This window comes from Bos mutus, chromosome 1 (genome assembly GCF_027580195.1).
Source record: "Bos mutus isolate GX-2022 chromosome 1, NWIPB_WYAK_1.1, whole genome shotgun sequence".
Lineage (NCBI taxonomy): Eukaryota > Metazoa > Chordata > Mammalia > Artiodactyla > Bovidae > Bos > Bos mutus.
The window spans coordinates 52,278,862-52,299,872 of NC_091617.1; the positions used below are offsets into that span (position 1 = coordinate 52,278,862).

General features: G+C 39.8%; 1 protein-coding gene across 1 annotated transcript in view; it reads right to left on the reverse strand.

Annotated features, from left to right (window-relative positions):
- The window catches only part of LOC102272410 (myosin-15), a 100,989-nt gene that overhangs the window by 63,326 nt on the left and 16,652 nt on the right, over positions 1-21,011 (reverse strand). The window contains exons 8-12 of the mRNA XM_070357586.1: positions 16,578-16,833; positions 7,711-7,953; positions 6,496-6,675; positions 4,656-4,801; positions 1,181-1,271 (exon numbers count right to left, since the gene is read on the reverse strand). Of these exons, the coding sequence (XP_070213687.1) occupies positions 1,181-1,271; positions 4,656-4,801; positions 6,496-6,675; positions 7,711-7,953; positions 16,578-16,833 (916 nt within the window). The remainder of the gene's footprint in view (positions 1-1,180; positions 1,272-4,655; positions 4,802-6,495; positions 6,676-7,710; positions 7,954-16,577; positions 16,834-21,011) is intronic.

The following is a 21,011-nucleotide window of genomic DNA, read 5'->3' on the forward strand; positions in this document are numbered from 1 at the left end:
TATTTTAAGTCATCAGGGTAAGAAAGTTTGTATTTTGGATAAATTGAACATTTTTTTGGATCAACTATCTTTTGAAGAGAAGTCTGGTAAATATGATAGACAACTGCTTGAAGATAAATATTGTCTGAAAGCACATCCATAAAGCAGGGAGACTGGCTGTATTTGACTCAAATGTCTTAGAAAGTAATAATCAGGAAAAAATTCCAAAATTATTTTGAGTAATAGTTACATTAATGAGATAACTAACTCCAAAGGAAAAGAACCCATCTCCATGTATATGTGAGGAATTATATGTTTTAAATTACTTTATAATGTGGAGAAGACTCTTGAGAATCCCTTGGACTGCAGGGAGATCAAACCAGTCAATCCTAAAGGAAATCAACCCTGCATATTCATTGGTAGGACTGATGCTGAAGCTAAAGCTCAAATACTTTGGGCAAAGTACTGAAGCAAAGAGCTGACTCAATTGAGGGCAGGAAGAAAAGAGGGCAACAGAGGATGAGATGGTTGGATAGCAGCACCAACTTCCTATGAGTTTGAGCAAACTCCAGAAGAGAGTGAAGGACAGGGAGGTCTGGTGTGCTGTAGTCCATGGGGTCGCAAACAGATGGACATGACTTAGCAACTGAACAACATAATGTGGTAATATAGTATAAAACAGTCACATAGTCTAAACTTATAAATAGCTGCCCATTATCAAATAAAGTTTTGAGTCTTCAAGTAGCTATAAAACAGATTTTCAGTGTAACTGTCTTACAATTACAAAGACTAATCATCATAAAAAATTAAATTGTTAATACTGAATGCATACCATGGGTCAGGCACTGAGCTTACCACTTAACTGTAGTTACATTTTAGTTCAAACGTTGTCAGGAAGATTAATGAGTAAAAATATAGATGTCCTGGGTTTTAGTACAATGCCCAGTTTTTGTCAAACATTCAACATGTTAGCTATTTGTTTTTACTATCTTCATGATAAGGAAATCTAAGCTTAAGTAATATTCCCCAGAGTCACCTATCTGTAGAATGCCAGGTTACCTTCTCAACCAGCATTCTTTCCTGCTTCTGTCGATCGTTGGCTAGGGTTCTGGCTACCTTGGCAGAACATTTGTCACTGAAGCACCAGTCATCAACCAGGGATTGAACTACAGATACACATAGGGATTTGATAAATGATCACCTGGAACTCTTTAACCGTCTTCTGAAGCTGAGCCACCAGGCTTTTCTCATTCTCCACCTTCGACCTCATCTGATTCATTTCTAATTCTTTCCTGTTAGGGAAAGAGTTGTCAAATGAAATTGCTCAGAGTAATAACATTTTGTTTAAATAGTCTTCAAATTATTGTAATAATATATGAAGTCATTCATTGTAAAAATTCAACTATTACATCTAGAGCGGAAGTCTCCTTGGCTATTATACCCAGCCTCTGTTCCTTCCCTAGAGGTAACCACCATAATCAATTTGATGTGGCTCCTTCTGGACATTTTTCTAAGTACTGACATATGTTTGTGCTTATGTATCAGTAGAAATAGTTTCATTTTCTTTACTGGGAATGGTATAATATTATATACATTTAGATTTATAATTTCATATTTTTTAATATTTATTTTATTTGACTGTGTTGAATCTTAGTTGTGGCACTAGGAATCTTTTGCTGCAGTGCAGCTTCCTAGCTGTGGCTCACAGGCTCCAGAGCACACGGGATCAGTAGTTGTGGTGCCAGGCTTAGGTGCTCTGTGGCATTTGGGTCTCAGTTCCCCAACGAGGGATCGAATCCACATCTCTTGCATTGCAAGGCAGATTCTTAACCACTGAACCACCCGGGAAGTCCCTGTACAACATTTTTAACTCAATAACACACAGAGATTTTTCCACTTTGGCCTACACATAGATTTGTTATTGTTTCATTGCTAAGTCTTGTCTAACTCTTTTGCGACCCCAAAGACTACAGCTAGCCAGGCTCCTCCTCCTGAGGTTATTTCTCTACGTGGGCTTTCCTAGGCAAGAAAACTGGGGTAGGTTGCCATTTCCTTCTCAAGGGGATCTTTCTGATCCAGGGATTGAACCTATGTCTCCTGCTTGGCAGTTAGATTCTTCACCACTGAGCCAGCACGGAAGCCCACACATAGATGACTTCACTTAGAAATTAACTGTGAAATACTAGTCTATGACTTAGATATTATGTGGTTTTCTTATTCACTTCCCTATTAATAATCACTGAGTTTTCCCCCTAAATTTTACTTTTATAAATAATGCTGTGCACCCTTGCGTACATGTGAGTGTTTCTAGAGTGGATACTGAGCAGGGAATTGCTGCATCGGTTATAGGTATGTATCTAAAAACTTATAACTTTGGCCCCCAATAGCAGTGTGAGGTTATTTCTCTACATTCACATTTAATATTAGCACACTTCTAGTGTGTCACTGTTTTATTATGAATGTCCTTGTTTACTAGTGATGACAGCATGTTATCAATTATGAGGATTTTAAAATAAAACAAATGACCTGCTCACTTGTGTCCTTTGTCCATTTTTCTGTTAGGTTTTTCATCTAATTATTGAATTACACATTTTCCTTTAATATTCTTGATATTTATTTTTTGGTATCTGCTTCAAATTTGTTCCAATTTCATTTATGTTGGCTTTTGCCACTAAATGTTTAAAATGTTGATGTATTAACTTCAGGTTTATCAACATAGTCCTTTTATGCCTTTGGATGGGGTTTGTGACTTATTCAGGAAGTCTGGCCTGCCAATTTCCTAAGACTTACCACCCATATTGTCTTTTAATTGTTTTTTTTAACTGAAGAACATTTAACATGAGATCTTCCCTCTCAACAAATATTTAAGTGTGCAATACAATATTAACTATAGGCAGAACATCACACAGATCTCTAGGACTCAGTCATCTTGCCTAATGGAAGCTTTATAACCACTAAACAGCAACTCTGCATTTCCCCTGCCTCCCAGACTCTGGCAACCACCATTCTACTCTCTGTTTCTAGGAGTTTGACTGTTTTTAGATGCCTCCTATAAATGGAATCATGCAGCATTTGTCCTTCTGTGGCTGACATTTAATTTAGCATAAAGTCCTTCAGGTTTATCCCTGTTGTCACAAAGGGCAGGAATTCCTTTAAAAAGTGGCTGAATAATAATCCATTAAATGTATACATCACATTTTCTTCATTCATTCATTCATTCATTCAATAGGGATTTAGGTTGTTTCTACATCTTGGCTATTGTGAATAATGCTGCATCTTCTAATTATTTTATAGCTTTATTTTTGCATTTAATTCTTTAATGCAACTGGATTGTGTGTGTGTGTGAATAGCATGAGGAAGAAATTTAACTTTTATCTCATAAGATGAATAGCTAATAATCTTGGCACTATTTATTAAGTATTCTATCCTCTCATCACCATTTTAAAATGCCACATTTTCATATATTAAGTTTTCATATATACACAGGTCCATTTAAAGAAAAGGTTGTATAATAAATTCATAATTTCCTCAAAACACAGGTTTCTAAAATGCCAGAGCTCTTTGACCTGTGGCCTACAAGGACATGGAGTTATCATTTCACTTTGCCAAACTGAAACACAATCTTCATAATTAAATGCTGAAGGGACTGTATCATCATTTTGCCTTTCACTGTTCCACTACATTCATAGGGTTACTTATTTCATCTTTTCCAAACACCTATCAAGTTCAATAAGTTATTGATAAGCTATTAATCAAGTCTACAAACACCTATCAAGTTTAGTAACTTATTGATAGGCTATTAATCCAGTCTGACCACAAGCATGTATCATGGAAACTCGTATACACAGAAGGGAAAACCAGAAGCTCATAGCTGCTCACTGATTCTCTTCTTCACTGTGGGTGCCACAACCAGTGTGCTCTCCACTTCAGACAGGCCTTATCTTACTCTTAGATTTCACTGTTTCCCTTTCTTATTTATTTCAAATAACTTGAAAATCCCTAGTTGTTAGAAGAAAGTCTAGCTAAACAGAGGGAGACAAAAGGGACAAGGTAAGAAAGTCTGTTTCACTGAATAATGAAATTCAACTGATAGGGCCATCTTGCCCTGAACTCCTTGGGAGTCTGCGTGAACTGAAGGTGTATTCATTTTGATCATGCTTTCAATTTTAAAGTTTAATACTTAAAAAGTAAATTACTAGACCAAAAAAGTTGTATAAATGTCTAATGAAGTTACATCTGGCATATAAGTTTTGTTTTGTTTTTAAAAATGATCAGAGGGTATATGGACTTCATATTAGAATTTATTTTTGATTTTTTTACTTTAAGCCCTTGATCTCATGAGTAAACGAAGTGAGCCACTTTTATTTTTTGACTTGTAACTTCAAATTCTAATAATTTGCATCTGCTATGTCTTACACCTTTCATTCACATCTGCTAGTCAGACTTTTCAATCACTTTCTTGTAGGTTATTATATAATTATAAAAAGAAGAGTAATCTCATAAAGTCTAGCAAAAAATAAAAAACCCTCAACTTCCTAGGCTTGTTATCCTTTTTAACCTCCCCTGCAGGTCTTGAGATATCTGGCCCTAGGGTCACTGGGATAAACACCGTGAGAGAACTGTCTCCTTCAATATAAGGTCTCCCAGAATTGCGTGTCCACAGAAAGGTGGCTCACCTCCTCAGCTTTTCTGCTAGTTGCAGTTGCCTGCTCTCCAGGTCGTCCATGCTCTCCTGGTTCAGCTTTAACTCGCCCTCCACTTTGCACTTTTCCTTCTCACAGTTCATTCTTGCTTTGCTCTCCTGCTCAAGGGCACCCTCAAGCTGACAAAAGGAGATGTTATTGAGCCCAATATATAGGTTAAGTTTATACTTTACAGATGTGTTCTTTAACCACTTACCTTCTGGAAAAAGAAAGAAAAATATAAGCATAGTCTGTAAACGATGCCCAGTTATGTAGATATTTTAAAATAAATGTTGCACACATCAGTGGGATTACAAAAGAATCTAGAAGTCAGTGACAAAGGAAATCTTTAGAGATTAAGGAATACGTGCTCTAGAATACAGAAAAAACAAATAATAAATGCCCAGTGAGACCCTATTTGATAGCTTTCCAGTGATGAGAAGCTCACTTCTTCACATGGCAGCTCATTTCATGGGTGGATAAGTCCATTTACTCAGGAGTACTTCTTCGTAAGAAGCCAAAATAGTCCCTGTAAATCCGTCCCACAAATCTAGGCTCTGCTCCCTGGAGCAACACCAAGCAAATCTGTCTCCACGTGACCATTCATGAATATTAGGCAGCTGTCCTGAGTCTCCCAACTCAGCATCACTGACCATTTCAAACGCACCTCACACAAGATAATTTCCATATTCTCCTTCACCACCCTGGTACCCTCTCTGGTCCATAGCAGTATGTCATCTTCTGGTACCTCCAGCAAGGTACCAGAAGGCCAAAATACTACAGTTCTGTCCAGATTAGTGTTGCCAACAATGATATTGAGGTCAGTTTAGCAGGAGGCAAAATAATAGTTATAATATGGCTATTTTTCATTGATATATTAACATTCCCACAATAGAAGCTATTTCCTGTAAGCAGCGAAAGATATAAAATTCAAATAGGGGAGAAGGGAGAATTTCTGGAAGGTGTATGCAAAACCAAAAAATAAATGAACTCTAGGAGAGAGCAAATGTGTGAAAATACATGTGTGAGAGTGTGTGTGTGTTGTGTGCACACACCAACAAATTGCCATATTGAGGCTTTGTAAAATATATATCCATGGAAACAGGAAGAGAAGTGAGACAACTAATAGGTAACAGAGGAAAATTGATAGAGAGGCACGAGGAACAAGAAGCAGATAATAAGAAAACAAAAAAAAACCAAAAAAAAACACACTTGCCAGCAATTTTATAAAAGCTAAGCTTTGGGGACTAATAAAACAGCGAATGCATACACTCTTGTCAGCTGGGTAAGAGACAGGGAGAGTGATGAACCTACCCACTGAGACTGGTCTGAAACATCTTTATTTCACAGGGTTTTGGAAGCAGAACAGAAGCAGCATCTCCAGAATCTTACAAGTATATTCCGATAGCATTGGTAGAACACAGCTTGTGACTTACATATCTTTCCTCTATAACAAACCTCAGTGCACTGCTGGAGACATGGGGCCTTTAAGCAATCCTTCAGTGCTAGCATCAGATGGAGCACCAGCACATTAGCGGGGCAAACACCAGCTTCTGTGGGGAAGTCAGTCATGTAGAGTGCTCCCACCTCACGATTCATCTCAGTATTCTCCCACTGCCCAGGGTTGTTACGAAAGTTTCATTTAACAACAGACAGAACACATACTGGGGCCTCTCTTCCACTGTAGCGGTTCACCTCTGTTTCTAAATAATGAGGGAAATGAACCATGCTACTAAGTTTTCATGAAAATGTCAAGATAAATTAACTAAGTAAAAAGTGAAGGTTTCTATAGATGTAGACAGGCAGCTAACTAGGCAAACATATCACTACTGACCTCATTCACTCGCTGCTCCAGCGTCAACTTGGCCTTGCTCAGGGTGTGGACTTTCTCCTCCTCGTTGCGCAAGTCCTCCAGGGTCTGCTGGTGGGTCTCCTGTGCAGCCCTGGCTGCTCGATGCAGTTTGCTCACATCCTCATTGAGAGACTCCACCTCCTCAAGCAGGTTCTTGACCTGCTGGGAGAAGACAACAGCACCGTGAGAACCGCTCCTGGAAGCAGGGGCATAAACACAAAGGGCCATCTCCTCTCTTTTCTAGGACCCAAAATCTCATGACATATCCACCATCGTAAGGAATCACATGTAGCCAAATTTCTGTTGGACGTTTTAAAACTCTAAATTCACATTTTCTTTTATACACAAACACAAATGATCTGTTATCTCTCATAGTCAGGGAATGGGGTGTTCTGGTTAATCAAATATTATCAGCATGGGTCCACAGACGGCCAGTTTTCAGTGTCATGCTGTTGTATAACAAGAACACCACACTAAAGGTAATTTAGCTTTCTTTTGAGTATTCAGGGCACACGTTAATCTTGTTGTGCCTCAAGATCCTAAGAAAGTGGCAGTTAGAGAAGAGGTCTAGTGGATAAAATAGGCAAAAATGGAAGCCATTTATATCAGGCCCATTGGCTTTTTATGAAAGGGACTGATGTACAAGAGTTGCTATTTAATCATCTGCCAAAATTACGGTATTATTCTAGAGGCTTTTTTCAATCAAATGTTTGATACAGATTCCTTAGCTAACTTCAGTCTATATACAGATACACAAGTTAAAAACCTCAAAGAAAACAAAAAAAAGTTTTAGCTGGAATTGAAATGACATCTGAAGGTCAACACCAAATCAACAACCGAGGTGGGGACTAAGATGCATACCAAACCACCTTTAAGTAAGCTGCATCCTGCTCCCTCTCCTTCCAAAAAATAATTCTTAGAGGCCCAGTAAAACTGTTTTACTCTTTCTATCAGATTTCAGATGCAATAAGATCAGAACAAATGAAAATGTTTCATTTGGGAGATTAAGTAGGGTTCCATAAATTCAAGCTGGAAATTTGAATTAGGTCCTCATTCGATGCCAGTTCTGACTTCCAGGCCCATAAAATTGCAGACCACTATGTTCATTAATTTAAACAAAGCAAGCCTGGTTCCAGAGCCCGATTGGAAGTGTGGAATTCAGGCATCTAGACCTTCCTGACATCATAGAAAAAGTACCTTGAGCTCTGTAGCATGCTTCTCCTTCTGTGACTTCGCCAATAGTGTTTCCAGGTCATCGATTTCTTTCTTCAACTCAGAACATTCATCTTCAAGTTTCTGCCCCCTGGCAGTCAGCTTGGAATTTATCTCCTCTTCTTCCTCCACCCGCGCAGACAGCGCCTTGACGCTGGCCTCCAGCTGGATCTTGGATTTAATCAGCAGCTCGCACTGCTCTTCAACATTTGCCAGGGTCTCTCGCTCCTGCCATGATGAGGAGAAAATTGTTGCCAACAGCTGGAAGTAATTTATCAGCCAGGAGAAATGCTGCTTAACACATAGCAAAGAGATAATTGCCTGCCCTCTGTCCAGCACTTTCACCTATCTTTCCTAAGCAGTTGAAATAATATTCCCAGTTCCCCAATCCTATTGTTGACAAGTGGAGGAGTTGCTTGTGTTTGGAGGTGCTTTCAATCTTTCAGGCCATTCAGTAGATTAGATTACCTCTTCTAAAGCACTTAATAGAATCCTAGTGGCCTAAAGGAGCTAACATGCCTCCAAAAATCAGCAGTGTGCTGATTAAATCACAGCTACTGGAAGCATCCCTGTGGGCATTATAGTTTGAGGGTGGTACCTGCTCAGAATACAGTCTTTGAGGAAAGGTCTGTCCCCTCAGACAATAGAATATTTATCATATTATTATAAGGGTCCTGATGCACTTGTTTAGTATATAAACATCTTCTAATAAATACAGCTGGGCTGTATATTATTCACAGGTTGAATTTAGAATTCATGAAGTTCCTTGCACATTACTAACTAGGTTTCACTATTATTTCCAACTAAAATCTTTTTCTCAATGGTTCTGCCAGCAGTAAATTTCACAAGTTATACACAAAGAGTACAAAATCCTCCTCCCTTTTATCTTTTCAAACATACCGCTTTCAACCCTTGCTGAGAGGCCCATCGTTTAGGTGTTATGGACTAAGTCAAAAAGGAAGGGGCTGAGTCCTTTTGCTACAAAAGCACCTTTTGTAACTTTGAACTCCTCTCATTTGTCTCCATTTAGAGGCTAAATGAAACCTGTTCTCTGTGAGCAAGTTCTTAATTACTGTAGGTCTTGTTGAGACATAACTTCACTCATATCTCTATCTTCCATCTCTAGACCTCATCCATCCTCTGCAATTTTGGTAACCTATTACCTAACTAGTTACTTGGCATAAATTGTTGCATCTACTTAGACCAAGAGCAGAAAAAAACCAAAAATCCAGGCTACTGTTTTCTGGCTATCATCCTATCTGTCCAACAAGTGGGGCTCAACGAGGCACAGATGGGAGATGTATAGTATAGTGAATCTCCAACATCACTGAAGACCAAGAGAAGGGCTAAGTAAAAATAAAAATATGGAAGCAAAAGAATTCATGCAAATCAGAGAAGTTCCAATGCTTGAGCAACAAGGGGGACATTTGATCTCAGTTCACCCCAGTTGACAAGCAGAACAGCTGTTTGCTCTCTTCCATTCAGCATGTGTATAGGACCTGTCACCATCACCAGATGAAGAGGACAATCCAATCGACCATCATCGATCCCTCATTAAACATGACAGCGTGTCTAAAGCCAGACAAGCAGTGGTGTAACAGTTTAACAGCAGGGACATCCTTTCCCCTGTAGTAATTTTCTCATGTACTTGCAGTGCTAATTGAAATGGGTTCACTCAGTTTTGAGTTAGTGAATGATTTTAAAAGAATCCTGGTTTCCTTGATTTGTACTGTATTGAGCTGTGTTTCTTAAAAATCAACAATAATAAAATATTTCATAGTCAATTCAGCTTTTTAAATTAATTACAATTTGAATCCATCTCAGCCTTCCTGGATTTGCCCTGGAATTGGCTTAATGTATTTCCTATGCTCTTTGATCATATATCCCAGAATTTTACCCTCCGCTTACTTCAAAAGTCGGGTCCTTTTCTATCCCTACATCAGCCCAAGTAGCACTGGCCACTCTCTTTGCTGAGAGGAAGAATGATGAAAACTAGGAGGCCGGGTCTTATTCAAACCTGCCTTTCTTCTATTCAAACTTACCTTACTCTTACTCAAAACTGTATTTCTCTTATTCAAACCTGCCTTTCTCATAAGCCAGACAAAATATGACATTACAAGCTGTGATTCTCACAGTATGGATCTTAATGTAGGTTTGAGTGGGGCCCAGGAATTTGTAGTTCTAACAAGAATCCTAGATGAGGCTGATAAACACTAAAGTTCTAGAACCACTGTTATGATAAATATGTATCAGAAGTGTGAGTCTGAGTGTAAATTCTCATATAAAACATGGCCTATTGAAAGATCAATGGGTAGCACAGCCCCAAAAGAAAAGAATAACCTGGGTTAGTCTAAAATTACTAAATTTTCTCTGTTTTCAATAAGTCCAAACAGCAAGCAAAACTTCTATTTATATAGTTGTATTTGAATCCAGTATTTTTTTTTCAACTTAGTACTGTTCTAAGTGGGGTAAAGAATACAATAAAGATGGATATAATTTCATACCTGGCTTTGGAATGTTTGGGGATAACAGCGGTCTGGGTAGCTAGAGAAGAGGAATATTAATAAAAGGAAATGAGTAATGGCATTTCAATTTAAGTCTGAATTTGGCAACAAGGAGTTCATGATCTGAGCCACAGTCAGCTCCTGGTCTTATTTTTGCTGACTGTATAGAGCTTCTCCATCTTTGGCTACAAAGAATATAATCAATCTGACTTCAGTACTGACCATCTGGTGATGTCCATGTGTAGAGTCTTCTCTTGTGTTGTGGGCAGAGGGTGTTTGCTATGACCAGTGTGTTCTCCTGGCAAAACTCTGTTAGCCTTTGCCACACCTCATTCTGTACTCCAAGGCCAAATTTGCCTGTGACTCTAGGTATTTCTTGACTTCCTACTTTTCCATTCTGGTCCCCTATAATGAAGAGGACACCTTTTTTGGGTGTTAGTTCTAGAAGGTCTTGTAGGTCTTCATAGAACCGTTCATCTTCAGCTTAATCAGCATTACTGGTCAAGGCATAAACTTGGATTACTGTGATATTGAATGGTTTGCCTTGGAAACAGAGATCATTCTGTCATTTATGAGACTGCAAGTATTGCATTTCAGACTCTTCTGTTGACTATGGTGGCTACTCCATTTCTTCTAAGGGATTCTTGCCCACAGTAGTAGATACAATGGTCATCTGAGTCAAATTCACCCATTCCAGTCCATTTTAGTTTGCTGATCCCTAAAATGTCTATGTTCACTCTTGCCATCACCTATTTGACCACTTGCAATTTGCCTTGATTCATGGACCTAACATTCCAGATTCCTATGCAATATTGCTCTTTACACTATCAGACTTTACTTCCATCACCAGTCACATCGACAACTAGATGTTGGTTTTGCTTTGGCGTCGTCTCTTCATTCTTTCTGGAGTTATTTCTCCACTGATCTCCAGTAACATATTAGGCACCTACCAACCTGGGGAGTTCATCTTTCAGTGTCCTCTTTTTGCCTTTTCATACTGTTTATGGGGTTCTCAAGGCAAGAATGCTGAAGTGGTTTGCCATCCCCTTGTCCAGCGGATCACATTTTGTCAGAACTCTGCACCATGACCCGTCCATCTTGGGTGGCCCCACACGGCATGGCTCATAGTTCCACTGAGTTAGACAAAACTGGTCCATGTGATCAGATTGGTTAGTTTTCTGTGATTGTGGCTTTCAGTCTGTCTGCCTCTGATGGAGAAGGTAAGAAACTTATGGAAGCTCCCTGATGGGAGAGACTGACTGAGGGGGAAATTGGGCTTTATTCTGATAGGCGGAGCCATGCTCAGTTCAGTTGAGTCGCTCAGTCGTGTTCGACTCTTTGCCACCCCATGAATCACAGCACGCAAGGCATCCCTGTCCGTCACCAACTCCTGGAGTTCACTCAGACTCACGTCCATTGAGTCAGTGATGCCATCCAGCCATCTCATCCTCTGTCATCCCCTTCTCCTCCTGCCCACAATCCCTCCCAGCATGAGGGTCTTTTCCAAGGAGTCAACTCTTCGCATGAGGTGGCCAAAGTACTGGAGTTTCAGCTTTAGCATCATTCCTTCCAAAGAAATCCCAGGGCTGATCTCTTTCAGAATGGACTGGTTGGATCTCCTTGCAGTCCAAGGGACTCTCAAGAGTCTTCTCCAACACCACAGTTCAAAAGCATCAATTCTTCGGCGCTCAGCTTTCTTCACAGTCCAATTCTCACATCCATACATGACCACAGGAAAAACCATAGCCTTGACTAGACAAACCTTTGTTGTCCAACTCTTTGTGATCCCATGGACTGCAGCACACCAGGCTTCCCTGTCCATCGCCAACGCCTGGAGTTTACTCAAACTCATGTCCATTGAGTCGGTGATGCCATTTAACCATCTCACCCTCTGTCGTCCCCTTCTCCTCCTGCTTTCAATCTTTGCCAGCATCAGGGTCTTTTCAAATGAGTCAGTTCTTCACATCAGGTGGCCAAAGTATTGGAGTTTCAGCTTCAGCATCAGTCCTTCCAATGAATACTCAGGACTGATCTCCTTTAGGGTGGACTGGTTAGATCTCCTTGCAGTCCAAGGGCCTCTCAAGAGTCTTCTCCAACACCACAGTTCAAAAGCATCAATTCTTTGGCACTCAGCTTTCTTAATACTCCAACTCTCACATCCATGCATGACCACTGGAAAAACCATAGCTTTGATTAGACGGACTTTTGTTGGCAAAGTAATGTTTCTGCTTTTTAATATGCTGTCTAGGTGGGTCACAACTTTTCTTCCGAGGAGAAAGGGTCTTTTAATTTCTTGGCTGCAGCCACCATCTGCAGTGATCTTGGAGCCCCCAAAAATAAAGTCTGTCACTGTTTCCGGTTTCCCCATCTATTTGCCATGAAGTGATAGGACCAGATACCATGATCTTTGTTTTCTGAATGTTGAGCTTTAAGCCAACTTTTTCACTCTCCTCTTTCACTTTCATCAAGAGGCTCTTTAGTTCGTCTTTGCTTTCTGCCATAAAGGTGGTGTCATCTGCATATCTGAGGTTATTGATATTTCTCCCAGCAATCTTGATTCCAGCTTGTACTTCCTCCAGCCCAGCATTTCTCATGATGTACTCTGCATATAAGTTAAATAAACAGGGTGACGATATACAGCATTGATGTACTCCTTTCCCTATTTGTAACCAGTGTGTTGTTCCATGTCCAGTTCTAACTGTTGCTTCCTGACCTGCACACAGATTTCTCAGGAGGCAGGTCAGGTGGTCTGGTATTCCCATCTCTTTCAGAATTTTCCACAGTTTGTTGTGATCCACATAGTCAAAGGCTTTGGCATAGTCAATAAAGCAGAAGTAGGTGTTTTTCTGGAACTCTCTTGCTTTTTTGATGATCCAATGGATGTTGGCAATTTGATCTCTGGCTCCTCTGCCTTTTCTAAATCCACCTTGAACATCTGGAATTTCAGGATTCACATACTGTTGAAGCCTGACTTGGAGAATTTTGAGCATTACTTTACTTTATTGGGGCATGCTCAGTAAATCTTTAATCCAATTTTCTGTTGAGGGGTGGGGCTGTGTTCCCTCCCTGTTATTTGACCTGAGGCAAACTATGGTGGAGGTAATGAAGATAATGTCCACCTCCTTCGAAAGGTCCCATGCATGTACTGCTACACTCAGTGCCCCCAACCCTGCAGCAGGCTACCGCTGACCCATGCCTCTGCCAGAGACTCCTGGACACTCACGGGCAAGACTGGGTCAGTCTCTTGTGGGGTCACTGCTCCTTTCTCCTGGGTCCTGGTGCACACAAGGTTCTGCTTGTGCCCTCCAAGAGTCTGTTTCCCCAATTCTGTGTAAGTTCTGGTGGCTCTATGGTGGGTTAATGGTGACCTCCTCCAAGAGGGCTTATGCCACACCCAGGTCTACTGCACCCAGAGCCCCTGCCCCTGCAGCAGGCCACTGCTGAGCCAGACCTCCTCAGGAGACACTCAACACAGTTCTGTCTCAGACTTAAATTCAGACTTAAATAGAAGACAGTAGGGAAAACCATTAGACCATTCGGGTATGACCTAAATCACATCCCTTACGACTATACAGTGGAAGTGACAAATAGATTCAAAGGATTATATCTGATAGACACAGTGCCTGAAGAACTATGGATGGAGGTTTGTGACACTGTATAGGAGACAGTAATCAAGACCATCCCCAAGAAAAACAAATGCAAAAGGGCAAAATTATTGTCTGAGGAGGCCTTACAAATAGCTGTGAAATGAGGAGAAGGGCAAGGCAAAGGAGAAAAGGAAAGATACACCCATCTGAATGCAGAGTTCCAGAGAATACAAGGCAGAGATAAGAGAGCCTTCCTCAGGGATCAATGCAAAGAAATAGAGGAAAACAATAGAAAGACAGAGATCTCTTCAAGAAAATCAGAGATACCAAGGGAACATTTCATGCAAACATGGGCTCGATAAAGGACAGAAATGGTATGGACCTAACAGAAGCAGAAGATATTAAGAAGAGGTGGCAAGAATACACAGAAGAACTGTACAAAAAAGAGCTTCACGACCCAGATAACTACAATGGTGTGATCACTCACCTAGAGACAGACATCCTGGAATGCGAAGTCAAATGGGCCTTAGGAAGCATCACTACGAACAAAGCTAGTGGAGGTGATGGCATTCCAGCTGAGCTATTTCAAATCCTGAAAGATGATGCTGTGAAAGTGCTGCACTCAATGTGCCAGTAAATTTGGAAAACTCAGCAGTGACCACAGGACTGGAAAAGGTCAGTTTTCATTCCAATCCCAAGGAAAGGCAATGCCAAAGAATGCTCAAACTACCGCACAATTGTACTCATCTCACATGCTAGCAAAGTAATGCTCAAAATTCTTCAAGCCAGGCTTTTATAGTATGTGCACCATGAACTTCCAGATATTCAAGCTGGATTTAGCAAAGGAATCAGAGATCAAATTGCCAACATTCACTGAATCATCGAAAAAGCAAAAGAGTTCCAGAAAAACATCTATTTTTGCATTATTGACGATACCAAAGCCTTTGACTGTGTGGATCACAACAAACTGGAAAATTCTTAAAGAGATGGGAATACCAGACCACCTGACCTGCCTCCTGAGAAATTTGTATGCAGGTCAGGAAGCAACAGTTAGAACTGGACATGGAACAACAGACTAGTTCCAAATCAGGGAAGGAGTATGTCAAAGCTGTATATTGTCACCGTGCTTATTTAACTTACATGCAGAGTATATCATGTGAAATGCCTGGCTGGATGAAGCACAAGCTGGAATCAAGATTGCCAGGAGAAATATCAATAACCTCAGATATGTAGATGACACCATCCTTATGGCAGAAAGCAAAGAAGATCTAAAGAGCTTCTTGATGAAAGTGAAAGAGGAAAGTGAAAAAGTTGGCTTAAAGCTCTACATTCATAAAGCTAAGATCATGGCATCTGGTCCCATCACTTCCTGGCAAATAGATGGGGAAACAGTGGAAACAGTGACAGACTTTATTTTTGGGGGCTCCAAAATCACTGCTGATGGTGACTGTAGCCATGAAATTAAAAGATGCTTCTCCTTGGAAGAAAAGCTATGACAAACCTAGGCAGCATATTAAAAAGCAGAGACATCACTTTACCAACAAAGGTGCATCTTGTCAAAGCTATGGTTTTCCCAGTAGTCATGTATGGATGTGAGAGTTGGACTATAAAGAAAAGCTGAGCTCTGAAGAATTGATGCTTTTGAACTGTGGTGTTGGAGAAGTCTCTTGAGAGGCCCTTGGACTGCAAGGAGATCCAACCAGTCAATCCTAAAGAAATCAGTCCTGAATGTTCATTGGAACGACTGATGCTGAAGCTAAAACTCCAATACTTTGGCCATGTGATGCGAAGAGCTCACTCATTTGAAAAGACCCTGATGCTGGGAAGAAGTGAAGGCAGCAGGAGACAGGGATGACAGAGGATGAGATGGTTAGATGGCATCACTGACTCAATCAACATGAGTTTGAGTAGGCTCCAGGAGTTAGTGATCGACAGGGAAGCCTGGTGTTCTGCAGTCCATGGGGTTGCAAAGAGTTGGACACGACTGAACGACTGAAATGAACTGAACTGAATGGCACTTCAGCATCAGATTGGGGAAGGAGGCTCAGATGCCAAGGCCGAGTTCAGATATTCTTTGATCTGAAGTTTGTTCATCAGGGAAGCAACATGATATTTGTTCAAGGCAGAGGTTCTTAATCCTGACTGGATATCAGAATCCCCCATACAGATGATTTGGACCCACACAGGGCCTGTTTAACCCAAATATCTGAGATTCAAGTCTAGGCATCTTTCTTTTAATTGCTAGTGTTTCACAAATGAGTTTGAGGCAAAGTCAAGGTTGAATACTGCTGTTTTAAGAACTCAACTGATTATAATGTTGATTTGGACTGGGGAAGGGCAAATAGGGAGATCAAAATCAGGAAAACCAGTTAGGGGCATACTGCAATAATCCTGAAGATCTCAGTAAAGCTTTTCTCAGGACCTACTAAAATCCTACCTTTTGATTTACTAATGGGTTTCCTGCTACCTACAGAATTTAAATTAAGATCAAGAGCTTCCTGGCTCCCAAGATAGATTTATATGTTTACACAGTTTAAAATCTATCTAATAAAATCCATCCCCTTTTCAAAGGCATCTTCCCAATGAAATCACTTCACTATAAAACAGGGTGTCTCGTTAAGTGTTTCCATTGTCTGTGTTGGATGAAATCCTATAGTACTCGAAAAGCACGTGTCTCTATTTTTTCAAGTCAACACTGCCTGCCAAACAAGGGAATCTAATTAGAAACTTGATTTGAAGAAGAAATGGCGGGGCCACTCACAGCCTGCAGCTGAAGAAGCAGATCATTCTTTTCCTGGAGGAGGGAGACTTGCTTTGATTTCAGCTCCTCCCTCTGAGATTCTGACTTCTCCAAGGCTTTTTGCAGCTGCATACACTCTTCCTTCAGTCCAGCTCCCTCCTTTCCCATTCCAGCAGATCTAACAAGAGGTTTGATCTCGAAGAAGAGCCTCATCCAAGGCCAGCTCTTCACAGCTATGAAAGCTCTTATGTTCCACTGGATCAAAAGAAGTGCATCCCTAAATTGAGGGTTTGGGGGAAAAAAAGAAAAGCAAGTTAACCTAGACTATAAGAGAGTTATTTTTCAAATTAAGATTCTTAATAAGCACATCTTTTTAGGAGTCATAAACTCTCATTAGCGTTCAAAGCACTTCTACATCTAAGCTCTCATTTGATTCTAGCAAAAACTCTTTGAGGGAATTTTGGGGCTAACAATGTTGTGGACTAGGTGTCCTGAAAATGCTTCTACTACAAACATTCGATAATGAGAGGTGACCCTTAAAGAGGGTAAGAAGTATAAAGGGAGCTTAAAAAAAAGGAGCAAAAAGTGAATACTTGTGCAGCCTGACCATCCTCACGGAAGGAGGAAGCCAGGCTTGGTATTGTAGAGTTTGTATTTTTATATCCTTGTGGATAAAGAGACAGGCTGAGATTTTCAAAGAATTTCACTTAATGAAAAGGAGGATTTAAAAATTCACCCACTGGCACAGAGAGAAGTCAAAGAGAAGTACATCTGATTTGGTCTGGGCTCAGGGTTGAAAAAAATATTTTTACACTAGGAATTTTTTTTGAAAACTATGAGCCAGCACCACTCGAGTATTTGAAGTTTAAATTATACTATCTGATTAGCACAGATATATAAAAGAAATTAACATAATCATTTTTTACACTGGTAATAAATACCCTTTGGGTCCTTGGGGGAAAAATGCAAAAGTGCACTGAAGAAAATACTCTAAAATCAAGCACTAGAGATTTTCTTAAAGTCCCCTTGAAGATTAGCTTACAATTCAAAATTACAAAACACATAGAAAAAAATTCAACCATAAGTGAGTGTTCAGTTCAGTTGCTCAGTCGTGTCCGACTCTTGGCGACCCCATGAACCTCAGCACGCCAGGCCTCCCTGTCCATCACCAACTCCCGGAGTCCACCCAAACATGTCCATCAAGTCGGTGATGCCATCCAACCATCTCATCCTCGGTCATCCCCTTCTCCTCTTGCCTTCAATCTTTCCCAGCATCAGGGTCTTTTCAAATGAGTCAGCTCTTTGCATCAGGTGGCCAAAGTATTGGAGTTTCAGCTTCAGCATCAGACCTTCCAATGAATATTCAAGACTGATCTCCTTTAGAATGGACTGGTTGGATCTCCTTGCAGTCCAAGGGACTCTCAAGAGTCTTCTCCAACACCACAATTTAAAAGCAACAATTCTTCAGCACTCAGCTTTCTTTATAGTCTAACTCTCACATCCATGCATGACCATTGGAAAAACCATAGCCTTGACTAGATGGACCTTTGTTGACAAAGTAATGTCTCTGCTTTTCAATATGCTGTCTAGGTTAGTCATAACTTTCCTTCCAAGGAGTAAGCATCTTTTAATCTCATGGCTGCAATCACCATCTGCAGTGATTTTGGAGCCCCAAAAATAAAGTCTGACACTGTTTCCACTGTTTCTCCATCTATTTGCCATGAAGTGATGGGACTGGATGCCATGATCTTAGTTTTCTGAATGTTCAGCTTTAAGCCAAGTTTTTCACTCTCCTCTTTCACCTTCATCAAGAGGCTCTTTAGTTCTTCTTCACTTTCTGCCATAAGGGTGGTGTCATCTGCATATCTGAGGTTATTGATGTGGGCACCCACAATAAAGAATTTAATTAAATCTCCAAGAATTTCAGAAAATGGAACCATCTAATGGAGACCATAGAGTAATTACTAAAAGTTCTTAAAGACATGAAAGAATTGAAAAAAACAAAACAAAATAAGAAAGGAATGAGCCACTATGGAAAAAAAAAAAGGCAGACAGATTTTAAAGAAGACCACATAAAATATCTAGCACTGAAAAGTATAGTCATTGAAATAAAATACTCAATGGAAGAATTAAGCAGCTGATTAAACACACTGAAAAAAAAAAATTGTGAATTAAAATAAACCCAAGCAAGTGGAAGGAAGGATAATATAAAGCTGAGATCAGAAACTAATGAACTAGAAAACAAACAAACAAACAAAAAATTTTAAGTCTTTTCATAAACAATTTAAATGCTTTAAAGTATTTAAATTTTAACTAAAGGAAAATTTTAATTTTCTTCCCTTGTGGCTTAGCTGGTAAAAAATCTGCCTGCAATCTGGGAGACCTTGGTTCATTCCCTGGGTTGGGAAGATCCTCTGGAGAAGGGAAAGGCTACCCACTCCAGTATTCTGGCCTGGAGAATTCCATGGACTGTATAATCCATAGGGTCACAAAGAGTTGGACATGACTGAGAGACTTTCACTTAAATTTAAATAATCTAATTAAGTAAACATCCCCTGGAGGATGGAATGGCAATCCCCTCCAGTATTCATGCCTGGAGAATCCCAAGGAGAGAGGAGCCTGGTGGACTGCAGTCCATGGGGTCGCAAAGAGTTAGACACGACTGAGCAACTAACACTTTCACTTTTACTCTTTCTCCAGTAACTCATAAATGTGTTAAATTAATAGTTTAAAAGGTGTTAAACCCACTTTGTTTATGAAATATGGTCTTTTTCATACATTGTGGTATTGGTTATAATATTATAGTATTTCTGCATCAATGTTCATGAATAAGTTTGGCCTGTAATTGTTTCCCCTGCTTTTATCTGACTTTTAATTGAAGTTAGCTTAATCTCATAAAAGAGTTAGGCAGTGTTTCCTCTTTTCAAAACATGAAATGATTTATTTTGATTATTTATTTTTGAGTTTTTGGTAAAATTTGCCACATGAATAATCAAGAAAATAGAAAGAGCATAAATAGTATTAGGCATATTAATACCTAAGAATCCTAAGAATATAATAATCTATGATTATGTTTTAGAAACATAATTGTAGATATGATGGAGATTAAAAATTATAATCTAGCAAATTGGAAGATTTTTTAAATATGTAAAATTTCTTTTTCTAAAGAAATTGATCTAAGAACAAAATCTCAATAGGCCTATAACTATTAAATAAATTAAATCAAATCTGAAAAATCTATCATGAAAGAAATACCAGATCTGGATGGTTTTATAGGCAAATTTTACCAAAAACTCAAAAATAAATAATCAAAATAAATCATTTCATGTTTTGAAAAGAGGAAACACTGCCTAACTCTTTTATGAGATTAAGCTAACTTCAATTAAAAGTCAGATAAAAGCAGGGGAAACAATTACAGGCCAAACTTATTCACGAACATTGATGCAGAAATACTATAATATTATAACCAACACCACAATGTATGAAAAAGATCATATTTCATAAACAAAGTGGGTTTAATATTGTTAATCTATTAATTTAACTTAACACATTTATGAGTTACTGGAGAAAGAGTGAAAGTGAAAGTGTTAGTTGCTCAGTCGTGTCTGACTCTTTGTGACCCCATGGACTGCAGTCCACCAGGCTCCTCTCTCTTTGGGATTCTCCAGGTATGAATACTGGAGGGGGATTGCCATTCCATCTTCCAGGGGATCTTCCTGACTCAAGGATCAAACCCCTGTCTCTGGTGTCTCCTGCACTGGCAAGCTGGTTCTTTACCACTAGTGCCTCCTGGGAAGCCCAACCATGTAATTATTTCATAGATGCAAAAAAGGAATTTAATCATTTCTTGGTAAACATGATTAACAAAATAAGATGGCACAAATGTCCTCTATATAACATTTCATATCTACAAAAAAAATCTATGGAAAACATGATATTAAGAGGAAAATTATATCTTCCCCCAAAGTCAGAAATATGACCCAGTTTGGCAAGTCTTTGAAATTGAAATGCCACAAGTTGATGAGGATATGGAGTCATGGGACTTCCATAAACTTCTGGTAAAGAGTAAAATGAAAAGCATTTTGGCGACATCTCATAAAGCTGGAGCTGTGTATAGCCTAAAACCTAATATTATAATTCATACCTAGAGAAATGCCACTCAAAGTGTGAGCCTTGGCCAGCTGCTACCTACATACTATCAGCCATTGCACCAGCACTTTGAGTCACACTACCCTCAAGAAGGGCTTCCCTTATAAGGGGAAGAATCTGCCTGCAATGCAGGGGATCCGGGTTCGATTCCTTGGTTGGGAAGATCCCCTGTAGAAGGAATGGCAACCCACTCCAGTATCCTTGCCTGGAGAATCTCATGGACAGAGGAGCCTAGTGGGTTACCATCCATGGGGTCGCAAGAGTCAGAGGCAACTTAGCGACTAAACCACCACCACCACCACCATG